The 24,261-nt window shown below is 34.8% G+C and overlaps 1 protein-coding gene across 1 annotated transcript in view; it reads left to right on the forward strand.

Moving 5' to 3' along the window:
- IQCM (IQ motif containing M) overlaps positions 1-24,261 on the forward strand; it is a 426,883-nt gene that overhangs the window by 148,143 nt on the left and 254,479 nt on the right. Inside the window, exon 7 of the mRNA XM_029954957.1 lies at positions 18,929-19,044. Coding sequence (XP_029810817.1) covers positions 18,929-19,044 — 116 coding nt within the window. The remainder of the gene's footprint in view (positions 1-18,928; positions 19,045-24,261) is intronic.

A 24,261-nucleotide genomic window follows, 5' to 3' on the forward strand; every position in this document is an offset into this window, starting at 1 on the left:
TCCCATATGTTTGCACTCATAGGTCTAACAGGAAATTTTCAGAATGATCTAGCTTCCAGAAAAGCAAGCAGTTAGTAGTGCTTAAGAAAAATTGATTCAGTATCTAATGGATAGTTGATACCTGTCACAACACAGCATTTTATATACTGTTAAGTGAAACTGCAATACAATCTAAGTTTTGGGAGTGTTTGGTGTATAATTGGATTTAATGAAATGTTTAGAGGTGCAGTAGGCATGACTTTGAGTAGATAATGAAAGGAAATGCAAAATGCTTATTGATTCATGATGTGGTTTCATCTTAGTTTGGGCAAACCATGCAGTATGTAATGCATAGTAGCAGAACATATACTATTGAAGCTTGAAAAGATGTGAGTTCTTTGTGTGCAATCTTTCATTTATGCATGTGAGAGGGTTTTCTTTTTTTTTAATATTTTTACATTGTAGTACTTATTTTGCTTGTTGGGGGTGTTTGCTTATTTAATACATTCCATCAAGGACAGGAAAAAAAATAAATTTAATGCATGTGCCAGGGAGAGAACAATAGTGTATTCCCAGAAAAACTACTTGGCTATTTAGATTTTGAAATGCTTTGTTTTGTGAATGATTTATTCTGAAGATGAACTTTAAATTAGAAAGTACTTTTAAAGTATTTGGGAGGAAGTTTTTTTAACCCTTTAGGACTATAACTCAAATTTTATTTGGCACCATAATATGAATAATATAAATTGCTTGTGTGAAGATGCTAATAGAAGGGACATAGGATATTTAATTTATTTTTATTTTTTATTGAAATATAACTTACACTAGTGAAATGTTCATATCTTGAGGCACCTGGGTGTGGCTCAGTAGGTTAAATGTCTGACTTTGGCTCAGATCATTATCTTAGCACACCGTTACTGAGTTCGAGCCCCACATCAGGCTCTCTGCTGTCAGCACAGAGCCTACTTCAGATCCTGTCCCCTTTCTCCCTGTCCCCCCCTCTCTGCCCCTCACCTGTTCTCTCTTTCTCTCTTTCTCTCTCTCAAAAATAAATAAACATTAAAAAGGAGGAAATGCTCATATCTCAAAGGTACCCTTCACTAAGTTTTGAGGAATGGGTATCAAAACATTGGTTTCTAGCACTCCAGAATGTTTCTGTCTCCATGTTTCCAATCTACCCACCCATGCTCTGGTCTCCACTTCTAGAAGTAAACACTGACCTGATTTCTTTCATGATAGTTTAGTTTTGCCAACTTGTGGATTTCATATAAATTGCATCACATAGTATATATGTTTTCCTGTCTGATGTCTTTCATTTAGCGTAGTGTTTTTGAAATGTATCCATGTTGTTGCATATATCAGTAGTTCCTTCTTTTTATTGCTATTAATTGATAATACCACAGTGTAGCTATTCATTCTCCTGTTTATGGATATATGAATTGTTTTCAATTTTTGGCTATTACGAATAAAGCTTTCAGTAGCATTTGTGTGTAAGTATTTGTGGGGGCCTATGTTTTCATTTTTCCTGTGTTAGTAACCTGTATGCGGCATTGCTGGGTTACAGAAAAGATGCATATTTAACTATATGTGGGTTTTGCAAAGTGGTGATAGCCATTTTACATTCTCATCAGCTATGTTTAAGTGTTCTGGTGGCTCAACCTTCTCCAACATTTGTTGTTGTCAGTCTCTTTTATTTTATCTTGTTTTATTATTTTATATTTATTTATTTTGGGAGAGAGACAGCATGAGTGGGGGAGGGGCAGAGAATGAAGGAAAGACTGAGAATCCAAAGCAAGTTCTGCACTGCCAGCACAGAGCGTGACATGGGGCTCAATCTCACAAACCTTGAGATCATGACCTGAACTGAAACCAAGAGTTAGATGCTTAACTGCCTGAGCCACTCAGTCACCCTTGAATCTCTTTAATTTTAGCTATTTCAGTGGGTAAGGTAGGTTTTTGGGGTTTCAATTTGCATTCCTCTGCCTGATGACTAATGATGCTGAGCAGTTTCTCACATGTGTGTTTCCCTTTGCATATCTTTTGTGAGGTTTCTATGTCTTTTGCCCATTTCTAAAATAGAGTGATTTGTCTTTTTGTTACTGAGCTGTAAGAGTATATATTCTGGATTTAGGTCTTTTTCATATGTGGTGAATATTTACTCATAGTCTCTAACTTGCTTCCCCGCCCCTCCTTCTTCTTGCCTTTTCTTATGAGTAGGTTTTATTTTTGATGAAGTCCAATTTTTCATTTTCTCTTTTGTGACTTGTGCTTTGTGTCTTTCTTAAAAATCATTGCTGGTCCCAAGGTTGTGAAGAAGTATGTTTTGTTTTTCCTGATAGCTTTGTTGATTTAGCTTTTATGTTTCAATCTATGAGCCATTTCAAATTAATTTTTGTGTATAGGTTAAGTTTGTAGAAGAGATTTTTCTTTTTCCATTGAATTGCTTTGGTATCTTTGTCAAAAATCTTCATATTTGTGCATGTCTATTTCAGGACTCTCTACTCTGCTTCATTAGTCTATTTATACATCATTTTGCCAATACTGCATTTTATTACTTCTGTAGTTTTATAGTAAGTCTTAAAATTATGTGGTATACATCCTCCAAGTTTGTTTATTTACAAGATTCTTTTAACTATTCTTGTTCCTTTGCTTTTCCAAACAAATTTTTAAAGTTACCTTGTCAATTTTCAGAAAAAAAATGCTGGCCGTGATTATAATTGGCTTTGCTTTGAATCTATATATTGCTTCAGGGATATAGAACAATAATCTTCATATTAAGTCTTTAATCCATCAGCATAATGCATCTCTTCATTTATGTTAAGTCTTCCTTAATTTTTCAGCAATATTTCATATTTTGTAAGTTATGTATTTTATATTTATGTAAGGTTTTACATGCTATTTATTAAATTCATTCTTAACTCATTTTTCAAATTATTCATGCTACTATAAAATATAATTGATTTTTAATTGATTTTGTCCACAGCAATATTGCTGAATTTATTTACTAGTTCTACTAGTTTTCTTTTCATTAGAATTTTCTATATACACAGTCATGTCATTTTAAATAAAGAGCACTTTACCTTTTTCTTTCCAAATTGCATGTTTTTTTAATCTCTGTCTTGTTGTACTGCACTGGTCGGTTAAAAACTCTAGCACAATGCTAAGTAGAAGTAGTGATTATAGACATCCTATGTTTTATTTTATTTTATTTTTAAATTAAAAATTATTTATTTATTTTTAGAGAGAGAGAAAGAGACAGTGTGTGCATGCCTGGGGGAGGGGCAGAGAGAGGGAGAGAGAGAATCCCAAGCAGGCTTTGCACTGTCTGCATAGAGCCCAGCATGAGGCTTGATCTCACAAACTGAGAGATCATGATCTGAGCCAAAATCAAGAGTCAGACAGTAACCAACTCAGCCACTCAAGCACTGCATCAGACATCCTATCTTGTTTCAAATCTTAGGCAGATTGCATCAATATCTCACCATCATGTATGATATTAGTTATAGTTCTTTGTAGATTCTCTTTATCAGGATGAGAAAGTTTCCCTTTTTCCTAGTTTGCTGCCAAAATTTTTTTTTAAAATAAATGTGTTGAATTTTCAAAAGTGTATTTTTTGTATGTGTACTTAAATGATTATTGATTTTTCTCTCAGTGTTTTATTGTAATGAATTACACTGTTAATTCTTATAGGTAAAACCAGCTTTATATTCTTGGGATACACATGATTGATCACATTATAGTTTTCATAATATTAATGGATTCTATTTTTGTATTGATGTATTTGATTTGCTAATATTTTATTAAGGATTTTTGCATCTGTGTTTCTCAAGGACATTGGTCTGTTTTTATTTCTTATAAAATCTTTGTCTGTCTTTGCTATCAGAATTATAATGGCTTCATGAACTTAGTTGAGCTTCCTGGCTTTTCTCCTGCAGCAGCCAACCACCACCTTGTCCTTATGCAGTGTCTCTTTTGGAGACTGGCTTCTCTAGGCTCTTCTGCTCCACCTGTAAATCAAGGCTAGACCCACACACCTGCATCACAGAGGAAGTCCCTCTAGATCTCCTGCCTTCCACTGATCTTTCCTATTAGACTCAGTGGAAACCTTTAAAAAAGAGTAGAATTGTGGATGCAGATGCCTCATTTGGGCTTCTAAGAATTCGGCACTACCAAGTGAGTCCACGTTTGGTCTTAATTTAAAGGCTCATTGAAAATTTTAGCTGTTATTTTCTTGCATGCTTCCATGGTGGTCATCTCTTCTTCCCATGGTCTGTCCAAGGTGAATTGTGTTCTTTCTTTTCTTGGAGGAGCTTGTCAACCTTTTATAGCTGTTTATTAGGTTGCCTTGTGACCTCAGCTCTTCATGGCTCAAAAATTATTGTTTTATAGACTGTCTGTCTTGTTCTTATTGCTAGAGTAGAAAAGATTTTTTGTCTGGTTTTCTGTATTTAAAGTGAAAGGTGAACTCTGCATATCTTTTAAGATTTGAAATGATATTCCTTAATATTGTACCTAAATGCCCACATAATAGGTTTGATTTTTCTATCTCTTATTCTTTGGCTCTGGGCTCAACTTCAAGATGTTTTCTGTCCTTTAATGAATAATACTGAGTGAAAATGCTTGATTAATTAGAAGTATCCTAAGTTAAAAAGGACATGCAGATGGTTCTCCAATGGAAAGAGTGAAGGATCTTGAATAAAAAAACCAGCATTGGAATCTCAGCAGAACAGTATATTCTGAGCTTCAATTTTTTCTTTTTTAAAATGGGAGAGGTAATCCCTGATTTATCTCTCTCTCTCATGGAAGCTAAAATGAGATGATATATGTAGATGTTATTTTTAATACGCTAAATAAATGTAAGTTGCTGATAAATAAATGTTTTAAGAAAAATACATATATAATTGAAACTTGAATCTATGAATGAGTTTTTATTCTAATAGTTTCTATAATTAATAGTTTGTGGTGATAGCCATGGGAAAACATATTTTATAAACAGAAATGATTGGTGGATATTTGTTGATCACCTACTGTGTGTGTTTGCTTTTTGCTGGAGAGATAATGGTGAGCATGACAAAAGTTAATTGACTTTGTAGTACTTATATTCTATTGGAGAAGACAGACAATAAACAAATTTCTGATGTTCTGCTCTGAGGAAGGTTCTGGTCTGTGATTTTACAGTATTTTCAACAAAACCACCATATGAGATATTGGTGAGGATTTTACTTAGCTGAACTTTCTTACCTCGTATTGTAAACTTCTATTCTTCCTTTTTCAAATCAAATTTTGCCAGGTAGAAAAGTATTGTTATTCATATTTTGCTCTGCAGTCTGCCTTTTTTTTTTTCCCCTGATGACTAGTTATTTAACTCACGGTTTTCTTGGCATTGTAAAGTTTATTCATTTTGGAATAAACAGATAAAAAAGCATTTTATTATGGACAAAAGAGAGTAGGATATATACAAAAAAGAGTAGGATAATAAACCCACAAATACCTATTACCTGGCTTCAATAATTATAAATTCATGGTCAATATTATTTCATCCATGTTACATGTACCCACTCAGTTCCCTTCCTAACTTGGGCCATTTAAAACAAGTTCCTTGATATATTTCCATAAATACTTATCATTTTTATTATACAATATAAGGAATCTCTTATTTTATTATTTAAAAATTGTTTTAATGTTTTATTTTTGAGAGAGAGAGAGAACATTCAAGTAGAGGAGGGGCAGAGAGAGAGAGAGAGACAGACAGACAGAATCTGAAGCAGGATCCAGGCTCCAAGCTTTCAGTACAGAGCCTGATGTGGGGCTTGAACCTACAAATCATAAGATCATGACCTGAGCTGCAGTTGGACACTTAACCCACTAAGCCATCCAGGAATCCCTTTTTAAAGCACAACTGAAATATCATTATTGCATCTAAACATTAATAATAATTTAATATGATTAATGTCTAGTAATTGTTCAAATTCTATATTTTCATCATAGTTTGATAGAGACTTCATTCAAGTGGAGATGGAGTTGTTATATCATTTTAGCTTTGGTCATTTACATAAAGACATTTGGTATCAGTAACCATAATGGAAATGAAGGTATTTTCTTAATTTTGAAATTAAAATGATGTGGATTAAAGTTGGTTTTTCTTTTAACTTTTTGAAAACTGACTATACTGTGCATATGGTATATACGAATACAGTCAAATTTTAGAAATCAGCCATATCTTATAAAGAATTTATGGTCTTATAGCCAAGTTAAAACATAAGAAAAGGAAACCCACCATGAGAAAAGGCAACGAGTTGTGTTCTGTCGCAGTGGTGGAGATGAGTGGTCTTAGCCTCTCTGACTGTGCACACTTGTATATCCTATGAGGGAGGTGGTTGCAAAGCATAGTTTTCTTAATACTGAAAAGATAAAACTTTGAACAATATTTAAATTTTTGATAGTTAGAATGGATTGAGGCTTATCCTTGTAATCATGGCAGTCATAGTCCTTTGAATTCCAAAATGCTGTTTTGGATGGAGAGAAAAAGATGATGAGCCTTGAAAGTTTGGCCTTGAAAGTTAGGTATACTTTGGGAAGGTGGAGACTGGTTAGAATGTGTTCTGGGTATTATAGTCAGTGTTCTCCAGAGAAGAAGAACTGATAGGATTCCCGCCCCTACCCCTCTTTTTCTTTGTCTTCTGTCTCTTATCTTTTGATAAAAATATACCTAGATCTGTCATATTACTTACTTATGTATATATTTATATGGCACTCCAGATAAGTAGAGATATAGTTAGGCAGAAAGATAGATATATCATGTTTGATACCCTCTCTCTTTCTCATTCTTCATATGTGAGCCCTTAAATCTCTCTCTTTCTCTGCTTGAGTCCATATATGGAGATATTTATATTAAGGAATTATGCAAAATTTGAGTCTGGAGATAATCTGCTGGCAAAATTCTCTTAGAGGAGGTCAGTATTTTTCTTAAGGCCTTCAACTGATTGGATGAGGCCTACCCTGTTATGGATAGCAATCTGCTTTAGCAGATTTAAATGTTAATCTCATCTAAAATAACTTTACAGGGGCTCCTGAGTGGTTTAATTAGTTGGGTGTCCAACTCTTTGATTTTGGCCTGGGTTGTGGTCTCACATTCAAGAGATTGAATCCATGTCAGGCTCTATGAGGGGCATGGAGCCTGGTTGGGATTTTCCTTCTTCCTCTCTCTCTCTCTTTCCCACCCCCACTTGCATGTACAAACATCCCTCCCCACTCTTTACAGCAACATCCAGATATGTTTGACCAAATACTGGCCTCTGTATTTTAGACAGGTTGACACAAAATTAACTATCACAAATGGAGGCAAATGAGTGGACTTCAATGCTTTTTCAGGTTAAGGCAAGTAGAGCCCTTCAACTAGAGGAGAGATTCACATATTGACATGTCATTAGGAAAACCAGGAAGGTAAATTAAGAAATAGTCTTTATTTTGCTCTTATTATTCTTAAAGTTGCTACTAAAATAATACATATTATGTTTCTCAAAAGAAGCAAATTTTGTTGAATTTGATCTGTTGATGTGTAGGAGTAAGAAGACAGAGCATCTGTGAAATATTTTATTAGTACAGTCAATTTTCATTTATTAGTGATAATGGAAACAGCATCCACATGGTTATTGAGCTTTATGGATAATATTTAACACATTAAAATCCAGAATTTTCATCATCCACTCAGATCTTAGACTATTCCTTGTATTTATAAACAAGCAGAAACATTAATTTCTGTTTTATGTTTGCCTCCTTTCTTATGATGATTGAAAAGACTGAAATGGACAAGTAGAAATTGGCTAATTTTTAAGCCTGATAATTGTAATTTTTTATCATCATAATAAAATGTTTTCATAAGCTTATTTAATATTCTTTGTTATATTTATGTGAGATATTTGCTATAGCTTTATAGACTTAAGCTTTGTGAATCTCTTTGTACTTAGATATATTTTAAAATTTGTATAATACTCTGCCTGTAATTTAGTTAAGGTTCCACCAATCATATATGCTCTATGTCTCACAAGGTAACAGACTAACTCTTTCCTAGCGATGACTAGAAGAATAGAAAAGAATAGAGTGAAACATTTAGAATAAAAATACTAACACAGGCAGGGATAAAATTATGTTCCATAATTATCCATTTACTTTTGTCACTAGACTCTTTTCTCCTGCCCTGAATGTATTGCTTTAATGAATTTTGGTAATACATACATTAATGGACTTCAGTTTTCTGACAAGCCAATTATGAAAGACAGATGGAAATAACTAAAAATTAACAATCTTTCTTAGGGGATTAGATTCTTGTTTTTGTTTTCTAAAAAAGCAGCTTTTTCCAGAATTTGCACAATTATTCTAGCTCATGCATAACCTATGAAGAAATAAAATACCAAAGATTCGAGACAAACATTTGGTAGATAGTTTTGTTTTTTAAAGCTTAATCATTCTTTCGTAATACAAAACAACTATATCTACATCACGGAGCTTCTGGAAAGCTAAATATTCAGGTCAACATTCTTATAACTGGAAGGGAGTGGCATGTGCATATTTTTTTGAGTGATACACATATGTGAAGGCATCCTGTAAAGTCATCCCCTAAATTCCACAGTCTTTCTAGGTTCCAGATTTATTTTATTATTATTATTATTATTTTATTTTAGAAGGGGGTAGAGAAGGGCAGAGAGAGAGAGAGAGAGAGAGAGAGAGAGAGAGAGAAAGAGAATCTTAAGCAGGCTCCATGCTCAGGGAAGAGCTGACTTATCCCAAGGTCAAGGGGTTATAACTTGAACTGTAATCAAGAATCAGATGGTTAAGTGAGCCACCTGGGCACCCCTAGGTTCCAAATTTTTTAACACTGGGATTTTCAACTTGCTTCAGAGAGAAGTGGAGGAGACATTTCACCTCTCAGCTAACAACTTCCTTCTTTTTGTTCGTTTAGCATTTAAAGTGTTAAAATACAAGATTTGATTGTGTTATGTTGTTTCCATGTGGTGTTGAGACCAAACTGGGCGGAGTTTGAGGCCAAATATGTTCCGTGTGCTCACTAACCCTCATGTCCAACTCATGACTGTTGCAGCCCACGGACTGCTTCCTGACCCAGTGTATTCAAGCTCAGGTAGCAAGTCTGGGTTTACAGATAAACCATGAGTAGGGTCTTATGGCCACCAGTAGGAGGAAAAGACAATTAGGATAGCTTTCAACATAAGGTGGCTGTATGTGCGTCAGGTTCTTAGGATTCATAAATTTTGCATTCAGCCCATTCAGAACAAAAGAACAGAATACAGACAAAAGTTTGATTAAGCCAAAAGTTACTATTTTCAATATTTTGGCATAGTTTTGTTCAGTCTTTTTGTTTATGGGTTTTTTATTCATAATTGAAAGTGTAAGATATATATACTTTTATTGTTGAAAAATAACTCAATGCATGTATGTACTATAATTTACATGAACAATCTCCCATTACTGGACATTTATGTTAATTTCAATTTTTATTATTGTGTGATCACTATTCAGTGATCTGCTAGGAGAATTCATAGGAGTCAGTATGTTATCATATTCATAGCAATGGTTTATTAAACTAAAAACATACAAAGAAAAACCAACAAAGAAAAATCACTTTGCATGTGGTGGAGTCCAGAGGAAAGCAGGAGCAAGCTTCCAGAAGTTCTTCCAGTGGTCACCCCAATGCATTTAATTTTTCTAATAATGAATCATGACATATGTGAAGTATTGTACCCTGGGGAAACTCATTAAAGATTCAGCACCAAGGTTTTTACTGGGAGATGATCTAAGTATCCTCTGCTTAGCATGTTGCAACATTCCAGATTTCCAGAAGGAAGCAGACATTTTGCATGAACTGTATTGTTTGCACAGTGTAGGCACAGTGGGATACTCTTATCTTTTAGGAAAAGTTTTACATTGGTGTAAGGAACTGTTCACTGCCAAGTTTCTAGATGCTAGCTCAGGGTCAACCTTGCATACTTGTCTTTCTAGGAATAGCAGTCTCAACTTTGCAATGTTAACTTTTCTGCACAATTATTATAAATAATGCTATAATAAACATATTTATTAGTGAATCTTGTAGCTATTTCAAATTATTTCCTGATGAAAGAGTCCTAGAAATTGATATTACTTCAATTATATGAATGTTCAAAAGACTTCTCTCACTGACAAATTACTTCCCAGAATCTTTTCAAATTTTCATTTTCACCAAGCATGTATGAGAGTGGGCACTGAAAACTTGACTAAAATCAGTAAGATCCACATTGTCCAGACATCAGTATGTAATCAACCTATAAGACTAATTTTTAAAAATTTAGGATTATATGAGACAAACAAATGACTAGTTAATTGTTGCTTCTTTTTGCAGGGGTGGAACAGAGACCACTAAGAACACTCCCATTGAATTACCACCCAGTATCCACTTTTCTCCTGGAACTCTTGTCTGTCTTTTTCTTTCTTTCTTTTTCTTTCTTTCTTTCTTTCTTTCTTTCTTTCTTTCTTTCTTTCTTTCTTTCTTTCTTCCTTCCTTCCTTCCTTCCTTCCTTCCTTCCTTCCTTCCTTCCTTCCTTCCTTCCTTCCTTCCTTTCTTTCTTTTTGGTCTAGAAACCTATGACATCATTGCCGTCTGTAAAAAAAAACCATCTGGCTCATGTTAACATTTTTTATTTAAAACTATTCATACATATTCTGTACCAGGCATTGTGGTTGTGTAGAAGATAAAACAGTACACAGGGTATGACTTCTGCCCACCTGGAGTTTGCAGTCAGGTGCTAACATGAGCTGCATTTGTCATAGAGCTTTTTGGCAAAGATGACAAGTGGGCTGCCATCAAGAGGCATTTTCAGATCATGTATTCAGATAGCTGCCTTTGTATCATAGAAGTAAATCTGTGACAGACCTAGTGACCTGGGTTTCTGTTTTAGTTAATCAGAAAGACTGAGAATAACTCTTCCAAAGCTACTTCAATGTAGCAGACTGTTTCTATAGCTTCCTGGGAAGGGGATGTGCGTTTTGACTCTTTAAGGATACTGGAGTTCTCCCTTGCCCCCAAAATGTTGTGTCATTGAAGACAAATTTAAAGGAAGAATTTATTTTTGTATGCATACTTGTTATGTAAGAAGTTTAAACAAACTATTTTCTTCTTAACAAGTACAAAACATCTGCGTTAGAAAAAAGCAAGGTAAATGTCCCTAAAGTTCTGTGATGATTTCTTCAGACTTTGCTTTTGTTCATAGTTTTTCTACATATTTTTTGCCTAATTTTGTCTAAAATTATACAGCCTTATTTTAAATGTGTTCTCTGTAAAGTTGCAATTAGTTATAATTAATTGCAGAAAATGTGGAAAATACAGAATGCTATCACAAAAAGAAATAATCCTTTATTATTCTACCACCCAGAGATACTCAAATGAAATTCTGGTGTATATCCTACAATCTATTGTCCAGGTATATTTTTTCCCTTAAACAACAGAGGGCCATGGGAATATTAATAGGCTGTTCTCATGATAGAAAGAAGCACTTCCTGGGGGGCGATGTCGTGATTTAGGGGATTCAGTTTGAAGTTTTAAGAATGAGAAAAATCATTGTTTAAGTTCTGGGAAAATGGAAATAGCCATTATTGCTCTTTGTTTCCTTGTCTTGTTTACTGGGAACATGTTCCAAACCTTTAGCCATTCTAAGTGCACAACAGACCAAAGCTGGTCATTGGTTATTGTTTTTGGTAATCATAGAACAAGATTCCATTTGAAAGAACATTTCATTTGAACTGTGAGTGAGTTCAAGCTTATACCCTAGGAAACAAATTGGTTCCTAGGAAAACAGAATGAAGCAGAAAAGGAACTATGAGGCTAGGATTGGCAAGACCAAGCTGTAAGTCTGAGCTGTAGAGGCCACGTGACTGTCCGTGGTCCTACTAGAAATGACTCTTCTGGTTATGGTAAGAACGTCTTGTCCCATGATTTCTAAACTCTTTTAACCTTAATTTTGATTCATGTCTTGGTCTTCAGATAGATGACACATGATTTTTCTCAGCAGATCTTCAGGGTGTTGGTATATTTGAGAATGAACTTTTTCCCTGGCCTTTATAAATTGAAGACAATTTGATTTTAAAATTTATGTTTCACAACTTTTCTTTTTCCTTTGAAATTCTGTTTGTGGTTTTCTATTATTTATTGTTTCATTGTTTCACAGAAGACATTTGACAACAACCTGTGTTTTGCACTTTTGAGATGTTTTTTATTTGCAAATATGTATGAATTTTTCTAGTAAAGTTTTTTTTCTTGTAATTTTTCAGGATGTACTGGCATATAAATCTCTCTTAATTACTTTCTTATAACATATAATAAGCCCTAATACTCAGAAGATTCATGCCTTTTTTTAAGCTCAAGAAATTATTTTTCAGTCATATATGTTTTCTTTATTTTTGATTGTTCTGGTTTCATCTTCAGTAAAGTATATGACTCCTTTGATGGATACTTATTTTTTGTCAACTTTATAATCTTTAATCTTCTCTCATAATTTTCATCTTTGGATACTCCTGTATTCTAGGAATGCTTGCTAAATCTAGTCATTTGATATTCCCTACTGTCTCTTACACTCCTACTAAGTGTGAAATACATTTTAATTCTCTCATTACATTTTTGGTTTCCTGGTATTTCTTGCCTTTTAAAAATCACTCATTTCTGTTTTTATTTATCTTGCAAACATTCTTATTGTTTAAATTCTTAGTTTATTTTTTCCTTATTACTTTTGGCTTCTATTTTAGAGTTTGGCTAGTTATATAGTACAATGGAATGCCAATACTGTTCTAAAATTTTCTTCTGGGTCTAATAGAATATTTTTGACTTAAACTCTTTTACTAGATTTTCAGAATTGCAGAGTGTATTAGTTTCCCAGGGATGCTTCAACAAATTACTCCACAAACTTGGTAGCCTAAAACAACCCAACTGTATTCTCTTAGAGTTTGAGAGGCCAGACATTTGATATCAATTTCATTAAACTAAGTGGAGATATTCCCCAGGACTGATTCTTTCTTGCAATTCTAGGGAAGAATGTGTCTGTGCTTTTTCTGGGTCTGAAGGGCATTTTCATTCCTTAGCTCATGACATCTTTCCCAAATCACTCTTGGTTCTGTCATTACATTTTTCCTCTAATGTAGACAAGTGAGGCATTTGTGAGTACACATATGGCCCTGCATAATATTCCAGGTTATCTCCCCTCTCAGGATTCTTAATTTAATCATACTTGCTAAGTCCCTCCTGCCATGTAAGCTAACATTTACACAGGTTTCAGGGATTGGGATGTGAGTATCTTTGGGGCCATTATTCAGTCTTCCATTGGGACCTTTCCCCTGTGTCACTGTCCCTTGGGCTTCAAATTCAGATTGACCTGGGTTCACACAACTGCTTACTAGCTGCCTGAACTTGGGTAAGTGACTTAATTTGTTTTCTCCCCTGTTAAACTAGGGTTCTGGTGCAGATTAGGTCACGTAATGCGTGTAAAGTATTCAGCGATCTAGGTCCTCAGTAAATGTTAACTGGCATTTCCATGATCAGTGTAGGCCCCAGTATGTTTACTCTGCCCTGAATAAAAAGAAATTGTTCCATGCAAAGTGAGTGATTATGAAAAGGGAGAACATATAGATTTTTCTCTACTCTGCTCCGTGTTCACTCGGATATGCCAGTTACCTTTTCTAGTTCTATAGTTGATGAGCAGGTGTCTATGCCCCCTTCTCTGCTGAATCCTCAGTAACCTGGAGATACCCACCTGGAAGAGTTTGGTTCTATGGAGGTGGGTCTTTTCCTATTCCACACCTTCGTTTATTATTTTTTAGCTGTTTCACACATTAAAATTGCAATCCCCGTTATGCATTGTTATTAAGTCCTGTCAGTCCCGTCCTCTTCACAGACCTCTTTCTTCACAATAGGACTGTTTCAATTCCTGGTGGTACAGTCAGGATTACTCTTCTTTCTAGTTGTTTCCTTAGAGTTGTAGTGTCCAAGTGGGTTGTGGTAGTTAAGGGTATGGAAAGGGAAGGGTTCTTCAAGAGAAGCATCCACATGTACCGAAATGGGTTTTGTTCTTTTTTCTTTATCTTTTTCTTGGGAGATAATAAGCCTTTTTTCTAATATCTTTCAGATGGGCTAGGGGTTTTATTATTATGTAAAGGTCACTAATTGCTTTCCTCAATTCTCTTCCCTCATCTTAAAGAAAATTTTTTTCTCATCTGCATATTAATGAATGGTTGGACTTAATTTTTTATGACCTTAAGATTTTCATCATTTTCTTTATTGTTACAGTATTTTAATGGGACTGTAAAAGGGGCTGCCTCACAGCCAGAAGTTACAAAGCCATACTGAACCAGAAATGGTTCTTTTTGAACACTTTTTTTTATCTACTATTGGCTGAAAGTATCTGCTAGTATTTGGTAGTATTTGTTCAAATACTTGACAATTCAGAAACATACTATTCAACAGTAATGGGACTATTCTGTATCATGTTATAGCCTAATAAGAATGAAGTTCTCATATATTGTTCAAACTCACTTTAATTTTCTCCTGTTTTTTAGTATTTGCTTTGTATATGTAAATAAGTGATCCCATCAGAACCCCCCAAAAATCATAGGTATATCTTATTTGCTGCCTCTCAGGATGCACTTAAATAAAAATGTTAATTGGAACCTAGTATAAAAAGAGTTATCTGTATTTCTTACATGTTTTATAATGTAAGATTTGGGGGCCATGAATATTAACTGGTATTCAGTAGATACACATAAGTTGGTCTGTTGAATCTTTATTTTCATTAAACCCTTCTGGAGATAGCTCATTTTAAACGAATGAAGGAAGGTAAATAGTTTAAGCAATTTGAGGATATATATATTGTGCGTTTTTGACTATAAATTAACAATATGATTGATTTAAGTGGACATTTCAGTCATTGATTCTAAAAGTTGAGCTAATGTAACAGATGGAATTCAGCTGCCCAAGCAAGCTTCTGGGTTTGATTATTCAAGTGATTAAGATGCTATTTGTCAACTCTAGTTTACCACCCCTTTTAATTATATAGATAATCAAACTAAGAACTGCTAATTCTGTCTCCTAACTATTAATTGTTTGTAATTACCCGCAGATTAAAACTGCATGTGCAATTAACTCAAAGAATTAATTGATACAAGGGAATTGATAAAAGGGAAACAGAACAAGCTTGGCATAAAAAAGGCTCTAGGGACACAGGACCACTTGAACCCACTAGTGTCTTGAGCTCTATCACGTCCTTGTAAAGATACTTCACCCCTACATTTGGACTTCTTTGGCTCTGTTGGACGCTGTTGCATAGACTATTTCTTTTGAACTATTATATTCTTACTTACATATTATTATTATAGACTGTTTCTTAGTTCTTTATTCATTCATATTCATTCATTTCAAATATATTGGTTGACAATATATTTGAAAAGTTTGAACCTCTACAGTCTTTGGGTCTTTTGCTGATAATTCAGGTGACTTGGACAAATGTATCCACTTGCAACCCAGAGGAAATGTTTGTCACTCTGAAGATTATAGAAGTGGTGAATGTTTCAACTAGCTAAGAATTTTCCCTTCCTTCTTTTCTCCTTTTTTTCTTCATTTTCTTGGCATTATCATGATAGTATAGAACCTTACCAGTTTTCTGTGAGTCATTTGAGAAATTTTAGTTTCTAAAATATGATGATTAGAATTTAGAACTGTCTCTTATCTTTGCAAGTAATTGTATCATTAACTACATAAATTTAAATAAAAATGGAAAATACAAAAATACCCCCAACTGAAACGTGTTTAAAAATTATTACCATTACAAACATCAAGATGATGCTAGAAAGTGAGAGAAGATAATCTGATGGAAAATATTTGATCCTGAAAAAAAATAGAATTTTAAAAACGTGTTGTAAAATTTTTTCCATTCCTTCAGATTTTTGTGTCAGTTTCATTGTATGGGGCTTTTCACTCTTAACAGTTTTGGTGACTGGCCTTTCAATCAATGCCAAGTAAGTCCAGGAGCATATATTGAACATATGCTTTGGGCACAGCATTATATTTAGTTTAATGGGAAGTACAAAGCAAGTAAAAGACTTGTAAATTAAGGGGTGCCTTGGTAGCTCAGTCAGTTAAGCATCCAACTTTGGCTCAGATCATGATCTCACAGCTTGTGGGTTCAAGCCCTGTGTCAGGCTTTGTACTGACAGCTCAGAGTTTGCAGCCTGTTTCAGATTCTGTGTCTCCCTCTCTCTCTGTCCCTCCTCTTCTTATGCTCTGACTTTCTCTCTCTCAAAAAAAAATAAACATTACAAGAATTTTTTAAAAAGGACTTTTAAGTTTAGAAAGGCAAATAAGACTGCAGAAGACGACAAAATAACATGAACTAAATGTATAATATTTTTCAAAAAGAGTCTATGTAAGTATTGAGGAAATGCAAAGGCAGGAAGACATTAGTGTGGGTAGTTATTTGACCAAATTTTTTATGTTTCAAGTTAGCTGCTATTCCACCAGCTTGTTAACCTGATGGAACCAACCTCCTTGGTTCCTTTCCAAATTTTGATATTTCATTTTTCCCAGATTTGTTTAATACCAGAATATTTTGTTCTATCCTACTGGCTGTTAAACTGGGATTACTGCTAAGATTTCTTATTTTTTCACCTATCAATAAGCAGCCTACTCTTGCTCACCCCCCCACCGCCTTCCAGCATTCAGAATCTTTGTTTCTCTGTGGCACTATCTGTGAAGATTGTTGGCTTCGTGAGGGCATGTGAACATTTAGTCTGATGTATGACTTTGTTCTTCAAACTATCAGTTTATAACTTTTGACTGATTTTGTGGAATAAACTGGAATTTGTTGCATGTCACCTTCCGTGCCTGGCTTCTGAGGAGGAGTCATTAGCATACATCAGTGTGTGAATGATTACCTTGAGGATTTTAGTGGAGGGTTTACTGCTTCTTGAAGTGGAAAAGTTACAGCTATATTTCCTAGTGTGATACCTATATACTGGAGAAAATAATGCATGGCCTTCTCAACTGCATGAGTCTGTTTTGTGGGTAAACAAGATAAAATATTTGAAATGCTCTGCTCTGTCTTGGAAAATAATTTGTATAGCACTTAGTTTCATTTTGGGTTGGGCTCTTCAGTGATCAGGAAGACTCCCTTTGCCCGTGAGATCTCACCTTCAGAGGCTAATTCTTATTCACCAGGATTTACGTAGCTACCTTAACTGCATTGCTGATGAACCAGAAGCACAGAGAAATTCCAACTAAGATATTGTCTTTGTCCTGGAAGAGTTTATTAATTTAAAAAGGAGATTTCATTGAGGAGAGCACTTGGGATATGCACTGGGTGTTGTATGTAAGCGATGAACCATGGGAATCTCTCCCCAAAACCAAGAGCACACTGTACACACTGTATGTTAGCCAATTTGACAATAAATTATATTTAAAAAAATAAATAGCAAAAATTATAAATATAAAAAAATAAAGTAAAAAAATTCAAAAGGAGATTGGAAAGATATGCCCAATTATTTAAAACATGTGAAAACACTTATGGTGAAAGTTCATTAAGGGGAGTAGGTGGTCCAGGGATAGTGCTAGTGAGTTGAGGAATGCTTCAAATTACTCAGGAAAGCATCATAAGAAATGTGGGGCTTACACATGTCTAATAACCCTTATTCTACCCTTTTAAATCCCTCTGGGTTTATAAAAGTCCCCAGTTAAAGTTTAATGTGTATGTCCTTTTCTTTGCTGACCTCCTCCCAGATACTGGTATGTTTAGGTTTCTCACAATCTTTCCATTGTTGGCATTTGCTTCCACTAAAGATTTTTATTCATATTGAGTTGTAATTGACATATACAATTTATTATGTTGCCTCTTCTAGATACCTTACCTTTTTGATAGAGGACAAAGATTCTTTTTTGACTGAAGTGGGAGAAATACATATAAAGTTAGAATGGGGTAGGATGTCTGCATGATTATTGATTGGAATGTCTCTGAGATAACATTACGTTTTTAAAATTATTTTCTGTTACTACTCTGCCTCCCTATAGGACACTTAACTTATGATCTTGTAAATACGTTGAGTGAATGAAATGAGAGAATTTGTTACTTCTGAGTTTTCTTTAAATTTATGTGAAATTAAGCAGTCCATAGATGTCTCTGTTAAATTGAAAGTTTCAGGAAAGAATATACATATATAAATAAGTATTAGAAAGAAAATTGGAAACGTGAAAAGAGTTTGATTCATTTTGGAAGGCAGGATTGAACTGCATTTTCCCCTTTTAAATGATTAATGATTCTGAGAAATAGACAAATAAATCTTAAATCTCCTCATCTTTAAACAGAATTTCTCTGCAGAAATCACATGTAATAACTGCCATGAGACAGAAGAAATATGTGGGCATATTTTGGCTAACGTTTTGCTCTTTTAACTTAATTTATCTGGAATGCTTTTAATAATTTCACTTACTTTGCAATTTCAAAATGTGTACCTTCATCATATTTCTGAATTTTTTTTTTAAAGTACTGTTGTAACGGGGAGAGAAGTTTTCCCTTTGTTTTTGTAAGTGCTATTCACAAACATGGTTTTGCTTTAAGCCTCCTTTAAAAAAAGAAGTCAATGCTCTTGAAGAGAAGAGAGTCCAAAGAATGAATCTGGTTTTCCGATGGGCACGCTGTGCACAATAAAAGCGCAAGAGCTTCACCGTGTAATGGAGCCAGTTAATAGAAGCCTCTCTCTGTGCTGTGCTATTGCTTCCGCATCTCTCTGATTAGATGACAAGGTGCAATTTTAATATAGGATAATGGGGCCATAAAGATGATTTATTTTCCTCTTTGTAATTAAGCAGTATGGTCCGTGTGTACTTTTCTTGGATAAATATTGTTTTAACTTACATTGATATTTCTAACAGATAAAACATTCTATGATTGGAGAGGAATTATGTCAACAAAATCTTCCCGGCTGACTCCTGGTGCCAGCTGGCCTAGTTTGTGTGGGCCATCGTCAGTGTTTCAGGATTACCGTCCTGTGAGTATTTGTGAAACTGGACCTAGGGTTGCGTTACCATTCTCTTGCAGATTATTGGGTTAATTTTGATATAAAATGTGAGATTGCACTATGGACCTATTTCATTCCCAAAATGATTCTCCATTGAAATTCTTTGTCCTGAAGAAGTGCTTTAGTTCTGTTATTGTGTCTTTTGCAAAATCTCCATCTTGCAGATCACCTTAACTCCTAAATATGTGTATTAATTTTTATTTGAAGAGTACTGATGGCCAGAGTGATCGTCACAGTGCTTTGCCCCATATGTAGTAACTGTTTCTGTAATGGTACCAACAAGTAAATATAACGGAGGCCAGTGGAGCATGAAGGTATCTGTTAGGAGTGTGACAGTTAGAGGACTAAAAAACCCAAGGACAGTTCCACAACCACACACTGATGGTTTTATGAATGTGGACTCTCTAAACTGAAACATGGGAATCTGCGACTTGAAATGGAATCTGGCATCACCTTGAGTTCATCTATTCATCAGGGCAGGGCCTAAGATGTTTCTATGTCAATCGTAGAGGGAACTCATGTCATTCTGAAATCTTTAGCAACAATTTCTATTTTATAATTTCATGTCTCACAGTACCCATATGTATATGTCTGGGTTTCTCACATCTTATCCATGTTATGTTCAGTGCATGAATATGTCTGTCTCATCCTTTCACTGACTTTTTTCTCTTTTTTTTTATCACTTTATCTTCTTGACTTGTCATTTGTATTAGTGTACTTGGCAGTCATAACAAAATACCGCACATTGGGTGGCTTAACCAACAGAAATTTATTTCTCAAAGTTCTGAAGGTTGGAAGTCCAAGATCAAGGTGCTAGCAGGTCTGTTTTCTCCTGAAGCCTCTCTCTCCTTGGCTTGCAGATAGCTGTGTCCTCACATGGCCTTTCCTGCATGTTTCCCTGGTGTCTGACTCTTCTTATGAGATCACTACTCATTGGATTAGGACCCTACCCTTGTGACTTCATTTAACCTAATGACTTCTTTAAAGGCACTATCTCCAAATACAGTAATGTTAGGGGTTAGGCCTTCAACATACACATTTTGAGGTGATGTAATTCAGTCCATAACACCATTAGACAACTGAAATATATAGAAAAATTATTTTCCTTTCAAATAGTTTATCTACAATTAAAAAAACAAAGGTCGTGTTTTTATATTTTTCCTATAAACCAAAACTTTTTGAATCATGTCATATATAACTTATATTGCTAAATTTGCTAAGTAGACTTACTAAAACTAAACACTCTTTTAGACAAAGACATTATATGAATACTATTAAGGAAAATAATATGATGTCTTTAACAAAAGCAATACCCATCGAAGGCTGTTTTTATTGTCTCCCAGTAAAGGTAAAAAAATGAATTACTGCTTCTAAGCTTCCCAGCTTTCCCCTGTTTTACACTAACAATTTAAAGACTGCTCCTAGCTGCGTGACAAACTACACTTAAATATATTTCTTTGGGGAATATATCTGGCAAGAGTAGACTTGATTGTGGAGAGCTCCAGATGCAAGACAGGAAGTATTTATTCATTGTTGAGTGAAGAATTAGGAACACAAAGGGCTATTCCCCATAGCTTTGACATAAAAGATAGTGCTTTGGGTATGTGCACATGTCTAAAGAGTTTGGGGTAAACTGGAGTGGAGACTGGGTGAGCATGAATAGGCCTTTTTCATCAGTTCAGTTAGAGGCTTGTTTCTTATCCTTGCAAACCAACTGAACTGGGTGTGTGTGTGTGTGTGTGTGTGTGTGTATGGATAAAAGGGAATAGGATTCAAATTTATTTCCTGCAGCTTATTTTATTTTCAGTTTCTACCACTGAAAATCTAAATGACTTTTTTTTTTAGTAAGAATTGCTCTTTTGTTTATCCTTCAAGATAATCATAATCCAGAGGGTTCAAACATTAAGTTCTAAGTAATCTTTTTCCCCACAAACTTTTTATTGTGGTTAAACTATACTTAACATACAATTTGCCATTTTAACCATTTTTAAGTATATCATTTGGTGGCGTTAATTACACCCATATTGCTGTGTAACCATTACCACCATCCATCTCTAGAACTTTCTCATCTTTTCAGACTGAAACTCTGTACCCTTTAAACATTAATTCTCTCTCTCTTTCCTCATCTCCTGGCAACAAGCATTCTACTTTCTGTTTCTATGGTTTTGATTTGTTTCTTTTTTGTGACTGGATCATTTCACTTGGCATAATGTCTTCAAGGTTCATTCATGTTGTAGCATGTGTCAGAAATTTCCTTACATTTTAAAAAGACTGAATAATATTCTGTTTTACAGGTTTCCCTGCTATCTCAAAGTAGAACATTTCTGTGAAATGTTTTTGTAAGCTGAAATCATGTAAAATGAAGAAATAATTACCATTGATTTTATATGGAAAAAATTCAAGTGTTCTCTGATCCCAAAAATAACTTCTCCTAGGCCTTTCTGTTATCTTAGGACACATCTTGTTAATGGATGAACAAAATGCTTTAAGATAAAGCACAGATGCTCACAAGACACAGTTCAAAGGTATGGTGGCTTGATGCTGAGGTGCTGAGTGGGGTTTCCAGGGAAGGAGCTGGGTGAGGCCACTCTCACTGGTTGGGTTATGCTACCTTTATAATGGCTTGCTGCAAAACAAATGCTGAATGCTATTTTTACTTTTTACCTTTTTTTTTAAAGCAAAAATCTACTTTGGATTTCTTTTGGTTAGCAAAGGCAGGTACTAACATAGGTCTTTCCTAAAAGTGAAGTGGCAGAATGTGAAATTTCAAAAAGTGGGGGATACTTGTACCATATTTTGTTTATCTACTCACTTGTTGATGGACACTTGAATTGCTCATTTTTTTTGATATTTTGAGTAATCCTTCTTTGAATATGCATGTATGTTTCAGTTCTTGCTTTCACTTTTCTTGGTATATACCCAGAAGTGGAGTTGTTGGACTATATTGTATTGCCATGTTTAATATTTTAGGAATCATCATATTGTTTTCCAGCATGACTGTACCATTTTACATTCCCAGTAGCAATGCACAGATATTCCAATTTCTTCATATCCTCATCAGCACTTACTACATTATCCATTTTCTTGATAGCAGCCTTACTGATGGGCGTGAAGTAGTACATAATCTTGATCTGAGTGTTTTCAATCAGCCCAAAAAGTAACGAGGAAAAAAAGAATGTAGAAACCTGCCCTGGTAAACGAGGTGTGGGCACAGGGTATAGAAAACCCTGTCTTTGATTTGTAGGAGGAGAGAAAAATTTTGCACATTCTGCTTTCAAAACACCCTCTACTGCATAGCTATTCTTATCAAAATTTCAATTCACTCAGTTAACAAAGTCACCATGGATATGCTTTCTTTAACCTAAAAAAAATCAACAACAAAAAAAACACAATCCCTTTTAAGCCAGAAGTTTTTGTTTTCTTTTTAAAGTCTTTTGAATCCGTATATGTTATCAGTTCTTCAAAATTTTATTTAAATTCTAGTTAACATATAGTGTAATATTGGTTTCAGGAGTAGAATTTAGTGATTATCACTTACATACAACACTCATTGCTCATCACAAGTGCCCTTCTTAATGCCCGTTACCATCTAGCTCATCCCCTATCCACCTCCCTCCATCAGCTTTCAGTTTGTCTTCTATTGTTAAGTCTTTTACAGTTTTCTTTCTCTTTTTCCTCCCATTTCCGTAAGTACATCTGTCTTGTTTCTTAAGTTCCACACATGAGTGAAATCATACAGTATTTGTCTTTCTCTGACTGACTTATTTCACTTAGCATAATACACTGTATCCCATCCACATCATTGCAAATGGCAATTTGGGCTCTTTCCGCAGTTTGGCTCTTATTAGGCTGCCATAAACATCATGGTACATGTGCCCCTTTGAATCAGCATTTTTGTATCCTTTGTGTAAATATTTAGTAGTACAATGTTTGGATCCTAGGGTAGTTCTATTTTCAACTTTTTGAGGAACCTCCATACTGTTTCCCAGAATGGCTGCACCAGTTTGCATTCCCACCAACAGTGTAAGAGGGTTCCCCTTTCTCCACATCCCCCCCATATGATTTCAGTTCTAATTAAATTATAATTTAATAATGTCATATGTCTTTAGTTTTAATGTTTCATATCTGAAACTGCAGCCTTAATATATTGGAATTATGTTATTAGAATTTCTAGTTACTTTAAGCAATGTCATATGGTCCCCTAAAATGTCTTTATATGAACTTAAAGAAACTGCATACTAAAGAAAAGGTTACTGATGGTACTTTTTTTGAAGTACTGAGTATTGACAGCTGTAATTGTCTTGAAAGGTAGTATTTATTCATGGTAGATAAATACCTGAAAATGTAATCTTTTGTGTAACATAACAATGTAATATTACATGGCAATAATATAGGAAAGATCATAGTCTCCAACTTTCTTACCACAGTTTCATTTTATAATTCTTGTTTAAAAGGTTTGCTAACATTTATAATAATGTATGAAGCAATCTTGAAACCCACAACCTGGAGGACTCTAGTGTGGGGGACCAGCCCACGCACCAAAGTCTAAGGGTCTCTGAGTAGGGGGTTGGTGTCGGCGAAGTATCTATAAGAAAGAACACAGAGAACATGAATGGTGGAAGAGACCACACTTTACTGTGAAACTTGGTGTCTTATATACCACAGGTGATTACATCTTTCTTTTAATGATTACATTGTTTGCAACTTCTTAGGAATCACATGTTTCAGAAAGATCATTGTTTTCACGGAAGAGAGAACAGAAAGTTAAAGACAGGAATGAGGTACAATACAGAAGATCAAAAACCATAATTTATCACTAAAAATACATCAGCGGGGGTCTTATTTTGTGTATATAGTGTAATATTAACGGAAGCTTATGACAAGGCTATTTTTCTTTAAAAGTTCAAACAATAGTCTGTGCGTAAGGTGCCTCTAACTACGGGGGGGAAGTTTCAATCAAAAAATCTGCCCATTTACTGAAACCACAATTACCAAGTGGCATGAATAATAGGAGAACTAACCCTAGTCTCTGATCCACTTAGGTCAAGCAGTCAAGCGCACACATTTTCAAGTAGGGGAAGCAGGGTCCCAATAGGCCACACAACACTGCACCCCAGTCTCCCAGGACCTTCGTTCTTTTGTCCTGATCCTCAAATGGGGGGAGGGCCAACCGTTCCCCAGGGTAGC

The sequence above is a fragment of the Suricata suricatta genome, chromosome 1 (genome assembly GCF_006229205.1).
Source record: "Suricata suricatta isolate VVHF042 chromosome 1, meerkat_22Aug2017_6uvM2_HiC, whole genome shotgun sequence".
Classification (NCBI taxonomy): domain Eukaryota; kingdom Metazoa; phylum Chordata; class Mammalia; order Carnivora; family Herpestidae; genus Suricata; species Suricata suricatta.